This window comes from Oncorhynchus tshawytscha, linkage group LG14 (assembly GCF_018296145.1).
Source record: "Oncorhynchus tshawytscha isolate Ot180627B linkage group LG14, Otsh_v2.0, whole genome shotgun sequence".
NCBI classification, from domain to species: Eukaryota; Metazoa; Chordata; class Actinopteri; order Salmoniformes; family Salmonidae; genus Oncorhynchus; species Oncorhynchus tshawytscha.
Window position 1 is genome coordinate 50,643,575 of NC_056442.1, and position 16,013 is coordinate 50,659,587.

Consider the following 16,013-nt stretch of genomic DNA (forward strand, 5'->3'; position numbering starts at 1 on the left):
CTCTCATTCTCTCTCTTTCTCCTCCCCACTCTCTCCCATTCTCTCTCTTTCTCCTCCCCACTCTCTCTCATTTCTCTTTCTCCTCTCTCTCTTTCTCCTCCCCACTCTCTCTCATTCTCTCTCTTTCTCCTCCCCACTCTCTCTCATTCTCTCTTTCTCCTCCCCACTCTCTCTCATTCTCTCTCTTTCTCCTCCCCACTCTCTCTCATTTTCTATCTTTCTCTTTATTGGTATTTGTCTTTCTTCCTCTCCTTTCCTCCCCCCGTTCTCTCTATTTTGACAGAATAATAAGTATCTCTACTGTCTCATCAGGCTGTAGAGCATGACCCCAGGACTGTAGAACTAAATGTATCTCTACTGTCTCATCAGGCTGTAGAGCATGACCCCCAGGACTGTAGAACTAAATGTATCTCTACTGTCTAATCAGGCTGTAGAGCATTTTTTATTTAACCTTTATTTAACTAGGCAAGTCAGTTAAGAACAAATTCTTATTTTCAATGACGGCCTAGGAACAGTGGGTTAACTGCCTGTTCAGGGGCATGACCCCCAGGACTGTAGAACTATATGTATCTATTCACCTCCTTACCGCACCAGTACAATAATTTATCTCTTCAGCCCAGCCCCTCTCCCTAAACCTCAGCCCCTCTCCCTAAACCTCGGCCCCTCCTCCTAAAACCCCAGCCCTTCTCCCTAAAACCCCAGCCCCTCTCCCTAAAACTCTAGTCCCTCTCCCTAAAACCCCAGCCCCTCTCCCTAAAACCCCAGTCCCTATCCCTAAAACCCCAGCCCCTCTCCGTAAAACCCCAGCCACTCTCCGTAAAACCCCAGCCCCATCCCTAAAACTCTAGTCCCTATAAAACCCCAGTCCTAAAACCCCAGCATTGTCTTTGACACCCCATCCCCTCTCCCTAAAACTCTAGTCCCTCTCTGTATTGTCTTTGTTCCCTCATATAATGTGTATATTGTCTTTGTTCCCTCTTATAAAGTGTGTATTGTCTTTGTTCCCTCATATAAAGTGTGTATTGTCTTTGTTCCCTCTTATAAAGTGTGTATTGTCTTTGTTCCCTCATATAAAGTGTGTATTGTCTTTGTTCCCTCATATAAAGTGTGTATTGTCTTTGTTCCCTCATATAAAGTGTGTATTGTCTTTGTTCCCTCTTAGAAAGTGTGTATTGTCTTTGTTCCCTCTTATAAAGTGTGTATTGTCTTTGTTCCCTCTTAGAAAGTGTGTATTGTCTTTGTTCCCTCTTAGAAAGTGTGTATTGTCTTTGTTCCCTCTTAGAAAGTGTGTATTGTCTTTGTTCCCTCATATAAAGTGTGTATTGTCTTTGTTCCCTCTTATAAAGTGTGTATTGTCTTTGTTCCCTCTTAGAAAGTGTGTATTGTCTTTGTTCCCTCTTAGAAAGTGTGTATTGTCTTTGTTCCCTCATATAAAGTGTGTATTGTCTTTGTTCCCTCTTAGAAAGTGTGTATTGTCTTTGTTCCCTCTTATAAAATTGTCTTTGTATAAATAGTGTCTTTGTTCCCTCTTATAAAGTGTGTATTGTCTTTGTTCCCTCTTATAAAGTGTGTATTGTCTTTGTTCCCTCATATAAAGTGTGTATTGTCTTTGTTCCCTCTTAGAAAGTGTGTATTGTCTTTGTTCCCTCTTAGAAAGTGTGTATTGTCTTTGTTCCCTCTTATAAAGTGTGTATTGTCTTTGTTCCCTCTTAGAAAGTGTGTATTGTCTTTGTTCCCTCTTAGAAAGTGTGTATTGTCTTTGTTCCCTCTTATAAAGTGTGTATTGTCTTTGTTCCCTCTTATTAGCTGTATGGTGTCTTGTCATAAAGCTGTTTCTGTGTGTCACTCTTGCTGTTTCTGTTTCCTCCCAGGATGCTTTACTGCGGCTGGCAGCAGTTGTTGACGTGCGCTCACTCCGAGATGCTCTCAGAGAGACTGTACAGGGGCTACTGCCCAGCGTGGTACGTACACACAGGGCTGCTGGGTAGTGTAGTTTTGGGAGGGGTCAAGCCGCCATTCCTCAAAACTGCATCAGGGTGTTGTCATTTATATATAGGTGTGTATGTTAAGTATGAGTGCCAGGGGCGGAGCTAGGGTCAGAGGAGGCGGGTCTTTCACCAGGGGCCCTTCTGACCAAAAAATGTAACAAAATGAACAGCTGATATGGCCTGTCAATAATACACATTAGTCATCATCTCTATGGATGTTAATAGTTAACCTTTAGTTGGTTAGCCGCTGAATTTTGTGAAATTAAATTGCTGAGTGTGTTATTTTGTCACGTAGGCCTACTTTACACTGTTTGTCATACACCACAGAGAGCTGAGTTTGAGCTGAATAGCCATCAAGCTCTCATAGTCTCACGTCAGAATTAGACTATCACCTAGATGTCCACCTCTGTAACATGAAACCCTTCTAATTAGTTGCACTTTTTTCCCACTAATTGCATTTTGGAACATGTTTGAAAATGTTGTTTTATACATTGGCTGCTTCATTGCAGTTAGCTATTTGCATGTTCAGTAATGGCCTATAGCCTCTTGACTGTGAGATAAGTGTAATAATGAATGATCTGAATGAATTAGGCTGTTAGTAAGATAACAAAAGTAGTTCTAAACTAATGAACTGACAAAATAAACAAATACATGAATAATCCATTTGAAAACCTGGTTCCTCCCAGTAGCAGCCAACAAGCAGTGAAGTCCCCAGTATCAGTCCAGGGGGGCCCTCAAGAGGATATTGCAACAGACATAGCTGTACTGTTCATTACTTTATAAAATAAGCAACGCCAGCACAGACCCATTTCAGTATTTAATTAAATCATATTATATATCATATTATTAACACATTGTGCCATGTTTTATAGTATTAAATGTTTTTTTCTTTGGTTTTTGGTAATATACAGCGCATTCTGAAAGTATTCAGACCCCTTCCCTTCTTCCACATTTTGTTATGTTACAGCCTTGTTCTAAAATGGAAAGAATTGTAGGTTTTTAGACTTTTTTTTGCTCATTTGTAAAAATATATATGTTGAAATATCACGTTTACATAAGTATTCAGACCCTTTACTCAGTACTTTGTTGAAGCACCTTTGGCAGCGATTACAGCCTCGAGTCTCGATCCTGACTAGTCTCCCAGTCCCTGCCGCTGAAAAACATCCCCACAGCATCATGCTGCCAACACCATGCCAGGTTGCCTCCAGACGTGACACTTGGCATTCAGGCCAAAGAGTTCAATCTTGGTTTCATCAGACTAAAGTCTCGTGCCCTGAGTCCTTTAGGTGCCTTGTGACAAACTCCAAGCAGGCTGGCATGTGCTTTTTACTGAGGAGTGACTTCCGTCTGGTCACTACCATAAAGTTGTGATTGTTGGAGTGCTGCAGAGATGGTTGTCCTTCTGGAAGGTTATCCCATCTCCACAGAGGAACTCTAGAGCTCTGTCAGAGTGACCATCAGGTTCTTGGTCACCTCCCTGACCAAAGCCCTTCTCCCCCTGATTGCTCAGTTTGGCCAGGTGGCCAGCTCTGGGAAGAGTCTTGGTGTTTCCAAACTTCTTCCATTTAAGAATGATGGAGGACACTGTGTTCTTGGGGACCTTCAACGCTGCAGAAATGTTTTGGTACCCTTCCCCAGATCTGTGCCTCGACACAATCCAGTCTTGAAGCTCTATGATAAATTCCTTCGACTTCATGTCTTGGTTTTTGCTCTGACATGCACTGTCAACTGTGTGACCTTATATAGACAGGTGTGTGCCTTTCCAAATCATGTCCATTCAATTGAATTTACCACAGGTGGACTTCAATCAAGTTGTAGAAACATCTCAAGGATGATCAATGGAAACATTGATTCATTTGCTAAAATTTCTAAAAACCTGTTTTCACTTTGTCATTATGGGGTATTGTGTGTAGATTGTGTGTAGATTGAAGAGGAAGACATTTTATTTAATCCATTTTAGAATAAGGCTGTAACGTAACAAAATGTGGAAAAAGTGACCTCACCCCCCCACACTAGCTCTACTCCTGATGTGTGTTATCTTACAGGAGTGTGTGTGTGTGTACGTGCTGGAGGGAGACTCCAGGCTGCAGTGTGATGGCCCAAGCCATGAGCTGCCAAAGGAGGGGAAGATCAGGTATGAAACCCTCTGTGTGTGAGTCCATGTTGTCTGAAACCATCTGTGTGTGAGTCCATGTGGACTGAAACCCCCTGTGTGTTAGTCCATGTGGTATGAAACCATCTGTGTGTGAGTCCATGTTGTCTGAAACCATCTGTGTGTGAGTCCATGTGGACTGAAACCCTCTGTGTGTGAGTCCATGTGGACTGAAACCCTCTGTGTGTGAGTCCATGTGGACTGAAACCCTCTGTCTGTGAGTCCATGTGGTCTGAAACCCTCTGTGTGTGAGTCCATGTGGTATGAAACCCTCTGTGTGTGACTCCATGTGTAGCAGAAATCTTTGTGGTAAATGTCAGATTAGATAGAATATTATCTGCATTATCTCTCTCTTTCTGTGTGTGTGTCTCTCTCTCTCTCTGTGTCGCTCTCTCTCTCGCTCTCTGTGTGTCGCTCTCTCTTGCTCTCTCTCTGTGTGTGTCTCTCTCTCTCTCGTTCTCTCTCTCTCTCGCGCTCTCTCTCTCTCTCTGTGTGTGTCGCTCTCTCGCTCTCTCTCTCTCTCGCTCTCTCTCTGTGTGTGTCGCTCTCTCTCTCTCTCTCTCTCTCTCTCTCTCTCTCTCTCTGTGTGTCGCTCTCTCTCTCTCTCTGTCTCTCACTCTTTTTCTCTCTGTGTCTCTCTCTCTCTCTCTGTCTCTCACTCTGTCTCTCACTCTGTTTCTCTCTGTGTGTCTCTCTCTCCCTCTTAATTCAAGTCAATTCTCTCTCTCTCTTTATCTCTCTCTCTCTGTCTCTCAATTCAATTTAAGGGGTTTAATTGGCATGAGAAACATATGTTAGCATTGCCAAAGCAAATGAAGTAGGTAATAAACAAAAGTGAAATAAACAATAAAAATGAACAGTCATATTATGTAAATATACGGTGTTGTAATGATGTGAAAACAGTTAAAGTACAAAAGGGAAAATAAATAAACATAAATATGGGTTGTATTTATAATGGTGTTTGTTCTTCACTGGTTGTCCTTTTCTTGTGGCAACAGGTCACACATCTTGCTGCTGTGATGTCACACTGTGGAATTTCACCCAATAGATATGGGAGTTAATAGAAATTGTATCTGTTTTCGAATTCTTTGTGGATCTGTGTAATCTGAGGGAAATATGTGTCTCTGATATGGTCATACATTTGGCAGGAGGTTAGGAAGTGTAGCTCAGTTTCCACCTCATTTTGTGGGCAGTGAGCACATAGCCTGTCTTCTCTTGAGAGCCATGTCTGCCTATGGCGGCCTTTCTCAATAGCAAGGCTATGCTCACTGAGTCTGTACATAGTCAAAGCTTTCCTTAAGTTTGGGTCAGTCACAGTGGTCAGGTATTCTGCCACTGTGTACTCTCTGTTTAGGGCCAAATAGCATTCTAGTTTGCTCTGTTTTTTTGTTAATTCTTTCCAATGTGTCAAGTAAATATCCTTTTGTTTTCTCATGATTTTATTGGGTCTAATTGTGCTGCTGTCCTGGGGCTCTGTGGGGTCTGTTTGTGTTTGTGAACAGAGCCCTAGGACCAACTTGCTTAGGGGACTCTTTCTACAGGTTCATCTCTCTGTAGGTGATGGCTTTGTTATGGAAGATTTGGGAATCACTTCCTTTTACGTGGTTGTATAATTGAATATCTCTTTTCTGGATTTTGATAATTAGCGGGTATCGACCTAATACTGCTCTGCGTGCATTATTTGGTGTTTTACATTCTCAGAGAGGATATTTTTGCAGAATTATGCATCTCAATATGGTGTTTGTCCCATTTTTTGAATTCTTGGTTGGTGAGCAGACCCCGGACCTCACAACCATAAAGGGCAATGGGTTCTATGACTGATTCAAGTATTTTTAGCCAGATCCTAATTGTTATGGTAATTGGTACAGAATCTGTACAGAATATCTGGGTGCTGCTGTAGGCCCTCTTTTGGTTGGGGACAGAAACACCAGATCATCAGCAAACAGTAGACATTTGACTTCAGATTCTAGTAGGGTGAGGCCGGGTGCTGCAGACTGTTCTTGTGCCCGTGCCAATTTGGTGATATATATGTTGAAGAGGGTGGGGCTTAAGCTGCATCCCTGTCTCACCCCTCAGCACTGTGGAAAGAAAGTTTTTGCCAATTTGAACCACTTGTTGTTTGTGTACATGGAGTTTATAATGTTGTATGTTTTTCCCCCAACACCACTCTCTCTCTCAACATATCTCTCTCTCTCTCTCTCTCTCAATATATCTCTCTCTCTCTCTCTCTCAACATCTCTCTCTCTCAACTCTCTCTCTCTCTCTCTCTCTTGCTCTCTCGTTTCTCTCTGTCTGTCTGTTTGTTTTTTCTCTCTCTCTCTCTCAACATCTCTCTCTCTCTCTCTCTCTCAACATCTCTCTCTCTCTCTCTCTTTTTCTCTCTCTCGGTCTCGGTCTCTTTCAGTAAGACTCTGATCCTCTCCTCTGTAAGTGATCTCTACAGGCTCAACAGCTTCCTCCTACCCTAGCTCTTTAGAAACACACACACACACACATACAGACTGAATAGCCTTGTCCTAACCTGGCTTTGGTAAAACCAACATTGCATTATTCATGAGAGTTTCTGTGTTGAACTAGAGCCCTCGAGCCTGACACACACGCACACATACACACGCACACACAAATATTTACATGCTGTACACACCTGCAAGCACCCGCTGACACAATCTGTTAGCAGTGTCTGTGTCCACCTGTGTGTTTGTTTTTGTGTCCCTCTGTGTGTGTGTGTCTGTGTGTGTGTGTGTGTGTGTGTGTGTGTGTGTGTGTGTGTGTGTGTGTGTGTGTGTGTGTGTGTGTGCGTGAGAGCTTCAATTTTTGCAGACTTTTCCTGCCCAATCCTAACACCTGATTAGAGTTGATTAGCTGGAACTAAGCTGGAACTAAGCTGGAACTAAGCTGGAACTAAGCCTGCTCAACCTGTTCCTCTCGAGAGTCAAACGTGAGGAACACTGTTGATGTAGAAGGCTTTCCTCTGTTTGGGTATTTCATCTAATTGTGCTGTAAAGAGACTATCGATCCTCTCTGTCCTCTGCTGTGCCCATCTGCCATCGCAAGCAATACTGACTGCCCTGTGCATGTGTGCGCGTGCGTATGTGTATGTGAGCGCGTGCGCGCGTGTGTGTGTGCGTGCGTGCGTGCGTGTGTGTGTGTGTGTGTGCGTGTGCGATGTGTATGTGAGCGCGTGCGCTGCGTGTGCGTGTGTGCGTGCGTAGTGTGTATGCGTGCTTGCGTGCGTGTGTGTGTGTGTGTGTGTGTGTGTGTGTGCGAGACAATAGTGTGTGTGTGTGTGTGCTGTGCCCATCTGCCATCGCATCTGTACACACACTGTGCCCTGTGCATGTGTGTGTGTGTGTGTGTGTATGTGTGTGTGTGTGTGTGTGTGTGTGTGTGTGTGTGTGTGTGTGTGTGTGCGTGCGTGTGTGTGTGTGTGTGTGTGCGTGCATGCGTGTGCGTGTGTGCAGCTTTAGTTTATATTGGAACAGATGTCTTTTCTCATAGATTAGCATGACAAAGGTGCCCTCTGTATTATCATACGAGACAATAGTGACCCACAGCAACACACTCACCCATGGGGAAACCCGTCACTATCGCATCTGTACACACACCTGGCTCTGGGAATTACATTCATTTGATTTATTTCAGTAGACAATAAGTAATGGATCTTTTATAAATCTGTCCTTGTATTGTATTGTCTATAGAGAATCAGCCCCCCCGTGGATGGGTGGTGTTCTAACAACCCCCCTCTGTGTTTCTCAGGGAGGAGGTGTTCTAACAACCCCCTCTGTGTTTCTCAGGGAGGAGGTGTTCTAACAACCCCCTCTGTGTTTCTCAGGGAGGTGGTGCTCTAACATCCCCCTCTGTGTTTCTCAGGGAGGAGGTGTTCTAACAACCCCCTCTGTGTTTCTCAGGGAGGAGGTGTTCTAACAACCCCCTCTGTGTTTCTCAGGGAGGAGGTGTTCTAACAACCCCCCTCTGTGTTTCTCAGGGAGGAGGTGTTCTAACAACCCCCCTCTGTGTTTCTCAGGGAGGAGGTGTTCTAACAACCCCCTCTGTGTTTCTCAGGGAGGTGGTGTTCTAACATCCCCCTCTGTGTTTCTCAGGGAGGAGGTGTTCTAACAACCCCCTCTGTGTTTCTCAGGGAGGAGGTGTTCTAACATCCCCCTCTGTGTTTCTCAGGGAGGTGGTGTTCTAACGTCCCCCCCTCTGTGTTTCTCAGGGAGGTGGTGTTCTAACGTCCCCCTCTGTGTTTCTCAGGGAGGTGGTGTTCTAACGTCCCCCTCTGTGTTTCTCAGGGAGGTGGTGTTCTAACAACCCCCTCTGTGTTTCTCAGGGAGGTGGTGTTCTAACGTCCCCCTCTGTGTTTCTCAGGGAGGTGGTGTTCTAACGTCCCCCTCTGTGTTTCTCAGGGAGGTGGTGTTCTAACGTCCCCCTCTGTGTTTCTCAGGGAGGTGGTGTTCTAACGTTTCCCCCTCTGTGTTTCTCAGGGAGGTGGTGGGGCAGTTGAAGAGGTGTGTGTGTGCAGGTCTACCTCCGTCGGAACTCCACGAGAAACAAAGAAGCAGCCTCGCAGCACCCTCCCACCCCACAGAGAGGTTTGTCGTGTGTGTGTGTGTGTGTCTCTGTGTGTGTGTGTGTGTGTGTGTGTGTGTGTGTGTGTGTGTGTGTGTGTGTGTGTGTGTTACACTCACCAAAGTTCTAAAAGAATAAAGACATTACAAATGTCATATGTCTATATACAGTGTTGTAACGATGCGCAAATAGTTAAAGTACAAAAGGGAAAATAAATAAACATAAATATGGGTTGTATTTAAAATGGTGTTTGTTCATCACTGGTTGCCCTTTTCTTGTGGCAACAGGTCACACATCTTGCTGCTGTGATGGCACACTGTGGAATTTTACCCAATAGATATGGGAGTTAATCAAAATTGGACTTGTTTTCAAATTATTTGTGGGTCTGTGTAATCTGAGGGAAATGTGTGTCTCTAATATGGTCATACATTTGGCAGGAAGTTAGGAAGTGCAGCTTAGTTTCCACCTCATTTTGTGGGCAGTGAGCACATAGCCTGTCTTCTCTTGAGAGCCATGTCTGCCTACGGTAGCCTTTCTCAATAGCAAGGCTATGGTCACTGAGTCTGTACATAGTCAAAGCCTTCCTTAAGTTTGGGTCAGTCACAGTGGTCTGGTATTCTGCCACTGTGTACTCTCTGTTTAGGGCCAAATAGCATTCTAGTTTGCTCTGTTTTTTTGTCATTCTTTCCAATGTGTCAACTAATGGTCTTATAGTTTTCTCATGGGTCTAATTTTGTTGCTGTCCTGGGGCTCTGTGAGGTCTGTTTGTGTTTGTGAATGGGTATCTAATTCTAATTCTGTTCTGCATGCATTATTTGGTGTTTTACGTTGTACACAGAAGATATTTGGTGTTTGTCCCATTTTGTGAATTCTTGTTTGGTGAGTGGACCCCAGACCTCACATGAAGGGAAATGGGTTCTATAACTGATTCAGGTTATTTTTTTCTCTAGTAGAGCAAGGCCAGGTGCTGCAGACTGTTCTAGTGCCCTCGCCAATTCATTAATATATATTTTGAAGAAGGTATCCCTGTCTCACACCACAGCCCTGTGGAAAGAAATGTGTGTGTTTTTTTGCCAATTTTAACCTCACATTTGTTGTTTGTGTACATGGATTTTATAATGTCGTATGTTTTTCCCCCAACACCACTTTCCATCAATTTGTATAGCAGACCCTCATGCCATTTTGAGTCAAAGGCTTTTTTGAAGTCAACAAAAGCATGAGACGACTTTGCCTTTGTTTTGGTTTGTTTGTTTGTCAATTAGGCTGTGCAGGGTGAATACGTGGTCTGTCGTACGGTAATTTGGTAAAAGGCCAATTTGATATTTGCTCAGTACATTGTTTTCACTGAGGAAATGTATGAGTCTACTGTTAATGATAATGCAGAGGATTTTCCCAAGATTGCTGTTGACACATATTCCACGGTAGTTATTGGGGTCAAATTTGTCTCCACTTTTGTGGATTTGGGTTGATCAGTCCTTGGTTCCAAATATTGGGGAAGATGTCAGAGCTATAGAGTATAGCCCATTGGAATTCGTGGTCGGTGTATTTTATCATTTAATGTAGGATATCATCAACACCACAGGCCTTTTTAGGTAGAAGGGTTTGTATTTTGACCTGTAGTTCAATGGTTGGACAGGTTTCTCAATTTCATTCTTAGGTTTTTACATTCTTCATCAAACCATTTGTCATTGTTGCTCATTTTCTTAGGTTGTCTGCTTGAATTTCTTTGATTTGAAAGCAAAGCTGAAAGATCAAATACACTGCCAAGTTTACGTCTTCACTATTACAGTGAAACATTTTGTCCAGGAAGTTGTCTGGAAGGGATTGAATTTGTTGTTACCTCATTGTTTTTTAGTAGGTTTTTCTACATTATTTTCCTTCCATCTATAGCATTTCTGAATATTACTCAGTTCCTTTGGCTTTGATGCCTCATGATTGAGTATAGCTCTGTTCAGGTAGACTTTAATTTTGCTGTGGTCTGATAGGGGTGTCAGTGGGCTGACTGTGAACGCTCTGAGAGACTCTGGGTTGAGGTCAGTGATAAAGTAATCTACAGTACTACTGCCAAGAGATGAGCTATAGGTGTACCTACCATAGGAGTCTCCTCGAAGCCTACCATTGACTATGTACGTACCCAGCGTGCGACAGAGCTGCAGGAGTTGTGACCCGTTTTTGTTGGTTGTGTTGTCATAGTTGTGTCTAGGGGGGCATATGTGGGAGGGAATGCTGTCATCTCCAGGTAGGTGTTTGTCCCTGTGTGCTGAGGGTGTCAGGTTCTTGTCCAGTTCTGGCATTTAGGTCGCCACAGACTAGTCCCTGGGCCTGGAAATGATTGATTTCCCCCTCCAGGATGGAGAAGCTAATTCATTTCTTGGCAGATGTAAAATGTTCCTGTTTTGACTAATTTAATAGAGTGGGTTCGCTCTGCTTTATACCAAATTAGCATACCGCCTGAGTCTCCTCCCTTATTCACACCTGGTAGTTTGGTGGATGGGACTACCAGCTCTCTGTAACCTAGAGGGCAACCAGTTGGTTCATCTCCTCTATACCAGGTTTCTTGTATTTCCAATTTCTTTGATGAAGTCTGGGTTCCTGCTCTTTGGGCTAAAGGCAGATGACCTCAGACCTTGTATATCCTCTCTCTCTCTCTGCCTCTCTCTCTCTCTGTTGCTCTCTCTCTCTGTCTCTCTCTCTCCAGCTTTGATAATTCCTCTCCTGGACCAAGATCATGGTGTGGCCATCTCAGTCTTACTGGTGAGTGAAACAAACACCCCCCCCCCTCCACACACACACAAACCCAAACACACACAACCCCCCCTAGCACTAGTGTGTGTGTGGAGGGGGTTGTTAGTGTGTGTGTGTGCGTGCGTGAGGTCGATGAGCTAAGTTTGAAGTGATACAGTAGGTACAGGTTTAGTGGACAAACACTGTTTGTGTCACTGTGCTCTGCTCTGTCAGGTGGGCTGTAAACCGCTGAGTGATCAGGATGAACAACACCTCAACACTCTGGAGAAACATGTAAGAAAGACCCCACAGAATAATACCCACAGAGACACCCACAGAGACACCCACAGAGGCACCCACAGAATAATACCCACAGAGACTCTCACAGAGAGTCCCACATAATAATACCACAAAGACACCACAGAGACACCCACAGAGACACCCACAGAGACACCCACAGAGGCACCCACAGAATAATACCCACAGAGACTCTCACAGAGAGTCCCACATAATAATACCACAAAGACACCACAGAGACTCCCACAGAGACACCCACAGAGGCACCCACAGAGGCACCCACATAATAATACCACAAAGACACCACAGAGACTCCCACAGAGACTCCCACAGAGGCACCCACAGAATAATACCCACAGAGACACCCACACAGTCTTTGTGAAGCTGTGTGGGCAGCTCAGAAGCAGTAAGTCTATTGGTGTATTGAAAGGCCAGATTTTTTATCTGTTTTATAGCTGTGTAGTAATAGGTTAGATTTGAGGCCTACAGTCCCCTGACGTGTGTGTGTGTAGGCGGCTGTAGCGTGTAGGAGGGTATGGACCCTACAGTCGGCCAATCAGAAGTCTCTCGTCAGCCTGTCACCGATCCAGTCCCACAATGCACTGCTCCGGCCTGAACCCACAGACTACTGTGACCTGGACCGCAAGATCCTACAGCTGTGTGGTAATCACCGAGCAACCACACCACAGAGATCTCTCTCTCTCTCTCTCTCTCTCTCTCTCTCTCTCTCTCTCTCTCTCTCACACTCTCTCACACTCTCTCACACACTCTCTCACACTCTCTCTCTCACACTCTCTCTCTCACACTCTCTCTTTCTCACACTCTCACACTCTCACACTCACACACACACACACACACACACACACACACACACACACACACACACACACACACACACACACACACACACACACACACACACCTCCCTTGGGTCCGATAACGGTAATACAATATAACTGTATAAATAAAAGTCTATGAATTTAGATTGGATGCATCTGTCAAAAGAGGAATAAACCTGTGAATAACAACATGAGTGTGAATAACAACAGGAGTGTGAATAACAACAGGAGTGTGAATAACAACAGGAGTGTGAATAACAACAGGAGTGTGAATAACAACAGGAGTGTGAATAACAACAGGAGTGTGACATTTGACAGCTTTGCTAAAACGCTGCGTAGAAACTCATAATAAAACTGACTAGCTGTTGCCCAAGAATACTGCAGTATGTACTGTACACACAGACACACACTCCCTTCGTTGCTCTCGTTGCTGTCTCTTCTCCCCTCCCTGGTTTATTACATCTCCTCTCTTCATTCTTACATTTTTCATCTCTCTCTCTCTGTGTCTCTGTGTGTCTCTCTCTCTCTCTCTCTCTGTCTCTCTCTCTCTCTCTCTCTCTCTGTCTCTCTCTCTCTCTCTCTCTGTCTCTCTCTCTCTCTCTCTCTCTCTCTCTCTCTCAGGTGAGCTGTATGACCTTGATGCAACTACTCTTCAGCTTAAAGTAATCAATTATGTAAGTACTGGAGATCTCATACTACCCTGTACACATGAAGACACACACACACTATGGCTGTTCCATTATCACAACTATGGCTGTTCCATTAACACAACTATGGCTGTTCCATTAACACAACTATGGCTGTTCCATTACCACAACTATGGCTGTTCCATTACCACAACTATGGCTGTTCCATTACCACAACTATGGCTGTTCCATTATCACAACTCTGGCTGTTCCATTACCACAACTATGGCTGTTCCATTACCACAACTATGGCTGTTCCATTATCACAACTATGGCTGTTCCATTATCACAACTATGGCTGTTCCACTACAACCATTACCATGGTTGTTCCACTACAACCATTACCACAACTATGGCTGTTCCACTACAACCATTACCATGGCTGTTCCACTACAACCATTACCATGCTGTTCCACTACAACCATTACCATGGCTGTTCCATTACCACAACTATGGCTGTTCCATTACCACAACTATGGCTGTTCCATTATCACAACTCTGGCTGTTCCATTATCACAACTCTGGCTGTTCCATTATCACAACTCTGGCTGTTCCATTACCACAACTATGGCTGTTCCATTATCACAACTATGGCTGTTCCATTATCACAACTATGGCTGTTCCATTAACACAACTACAACCATTACCATGGCTGTTCCATTACCACAACTATGGCTGTTCCATTACCACAACTATGGCTGTTCCATTATCACAACTCTGGCTGTTCCATTATCACAACTCTGGCTGTTCCATTACCATAACTATGGCTGTTCCATTATCACAACTATGGCTGTTCCATTATCACAACTCCATGGCTGTTCCACTCACAAACCATTACAACATGGCTGTTCCACTACAACCATTACCACAACTATGGCTGTTCCATTACCACAACTATGGCTGTTCCATTATCACAACTATGGCTGTTCCATTATCACAACTATGGCTGTTCCATTACCACAACTATGGCTGTTCCATTACCACAACTATGGCTGTTCCATTATCACAACTATGGCTGTTCCATTATCACAACTATGGCTGTTCCATTACCACAACTATGGCTGTTCCATTACCACAACTATGGCTGTTCCATTACCACAACTATGGCTGTTCCATTATCCACAACTCTGGCTGTTCCATTATCACAACTATGGCTGTTCCATTATCACAACTATGGCTGTTCCACTCACAACTCTGGCTGTTCCATTACCACAACTATGGCTGTTCCATTACCACAACTATGGCTGTTCCATTACCACAACTATGGCTGTTCCATTATCACAACTATGGCTGTTCCATTATCACAACTATGGCTGTTCCACTACAACCATTACCACAACTATGGCTGTTCCATTACCACAACTATGGCTGTTCCATTATCACAACTATGGCTGTTCCACTACAACCATTACCACAACTATGTGTTCTCAGTCAACTTACCTGGTAAAATAACGGATATAACATAATGTCTGTTCCACTACAACCAAAAATTGTAGATATAGAGAACACACACACACATTGACAGACAGTATGCTGTGTATAATTTGTGTGTGTGTGTGTTCGTGTTCTCTGGTATATCTGGCAGAGTAAGGAGGCTGGTGCCCACCTGGGGTAGAATGAGGGAAGGTAGGGTGTGCTGAGGGGTGTTTGGCAGGTGTGTGTGTATTAATTAGTTGCTGTTATTTCTCTCAGTGGGAAGTTGGAGGTAGTGTATCTTCTTGTTGTTCAGTAGAGTAGAGAGATGTGATCAGTATAGAGAGAGAGAGAGATGTGATCCGTAGAGAGAGAGATGTGATCAGTAGAGAGAGAGATGTGATCAGTAGAGTTAGAGAGATGTGATCAGTAGAGAGAGAGAGAGATGTGATCAGTAGAGAGAGAGAGATGTGATCAGTAGAGAGAGAGAGATGTGATCAGTAGAGAGAGAGAGATGTGATCAGTAGAGTTAGAGAGATGTGATCCGTAGAGTAGAGAGATGTGATCCGTAGAGAGAGAGATGTGATCAGTAGAGTAGAGAGATGGGATCAGTAGAGAGAGAGATGTGATCAGTAGAGAGAGATGTGATCAGTAGAGAGAGAGACAGATGTGATCAGTAGAGTAGAGAGATGTGATCAGTAGAGAGAGAGAGATGTGATCAGTAGAGTTAGAGAGATGTGATCAGTAGAGTTAGAGAGAGATGTGATCAGTAGAGTTAGAGAGATTTGATCAGTAGAGTAAGAGAGATGTGATCAGTAGACAGAGAGAGATGTGATCAGTAGAGTTAGAGAGAGATGTGATCAGTAGAGTTAGAAAGATGTGATCAGTAGAGTTAGAGAGAGATGTGATCAGTAGAGAGAGAGATGTGATCAGCAGAGAGAGAGAGAGATGTGTTCAGTAGAGAGAGAGAGATGTGATCAGCAGAGAGAGAGAGAGGTGTTCAGCAGAGTTCGAGAGATGTGATCAGTAGAGAGAGATGTGATCAGTAGAGTTAGAGAGAGATGTGATCAGTAGAGAGAGAGAGAGAGATGTGATCAGCAGAGAGAGAGAGAGATGTGTTCAGTACAGTTAGAGAGAGATGTGATCAGCTGAGTTAGAGAGATGTGATCAGCAGAGTTCAAGAGATGTGATCAGTAGAGTTAGAGAGATGTGATCAGTAGAGAGAGATGTGATCAGTAGAGTTAGAGAGATGTGATCAGCAGAGTTAGAGAGAGATGTGATCAGTAGAAAGAGAGATGTGATCGGCAGAGAGAGAGAGAGATGTGTTCAGTACAGTTAGAGAGAG

At 44.0% G+C, this 16,013-nt stretch overlaps 1 protein-coding gene across 1 annotated transcript in view; it reads left to right on the forward strand.

The window, feature by feature from the left end:
- Positions 1 to 16,013, forward strand: part of LOC112239057 (cGMP-dependent 3',5'-cyclic phosphodiesterase-like) — a 118,321-nt gene that overhangs the window by 31,936 nt on the left and 70,372 nt on the right. The window contains exons 2-8 of the mRNA XM_042296570.1: positions 1,872 to 1,961; positions 4,034 to 4,122; positions 8,644 to 8,732; positions 11,408 to 11,463; positions 11,668 to 11,727; positions 12,243 to 12,393; positions 13,191 to 13,243. Of these exons, the coding sequence (XP_042152504.1) occupies positions 1,872 to 1,961; positions 4,034 to 4,122; positions 8,644 to 8,732; positions 11,408 to 11,463; positions 11,668 to 11,727; positions 12,243 to 12,393; positions 13,191 to 13,243 (588 nt within the window). The remainder of the gene's footprint in view (positions 1 to 1,871; positions 1,962 to 4,033; positions 4,123 to 8,643; positions 8,733 to 11,407; positions 11,464 to 11,667; positions 11,728 to 12,242; positions 12,394 to 13,190; positions 13,244 to 16,013) is intronic.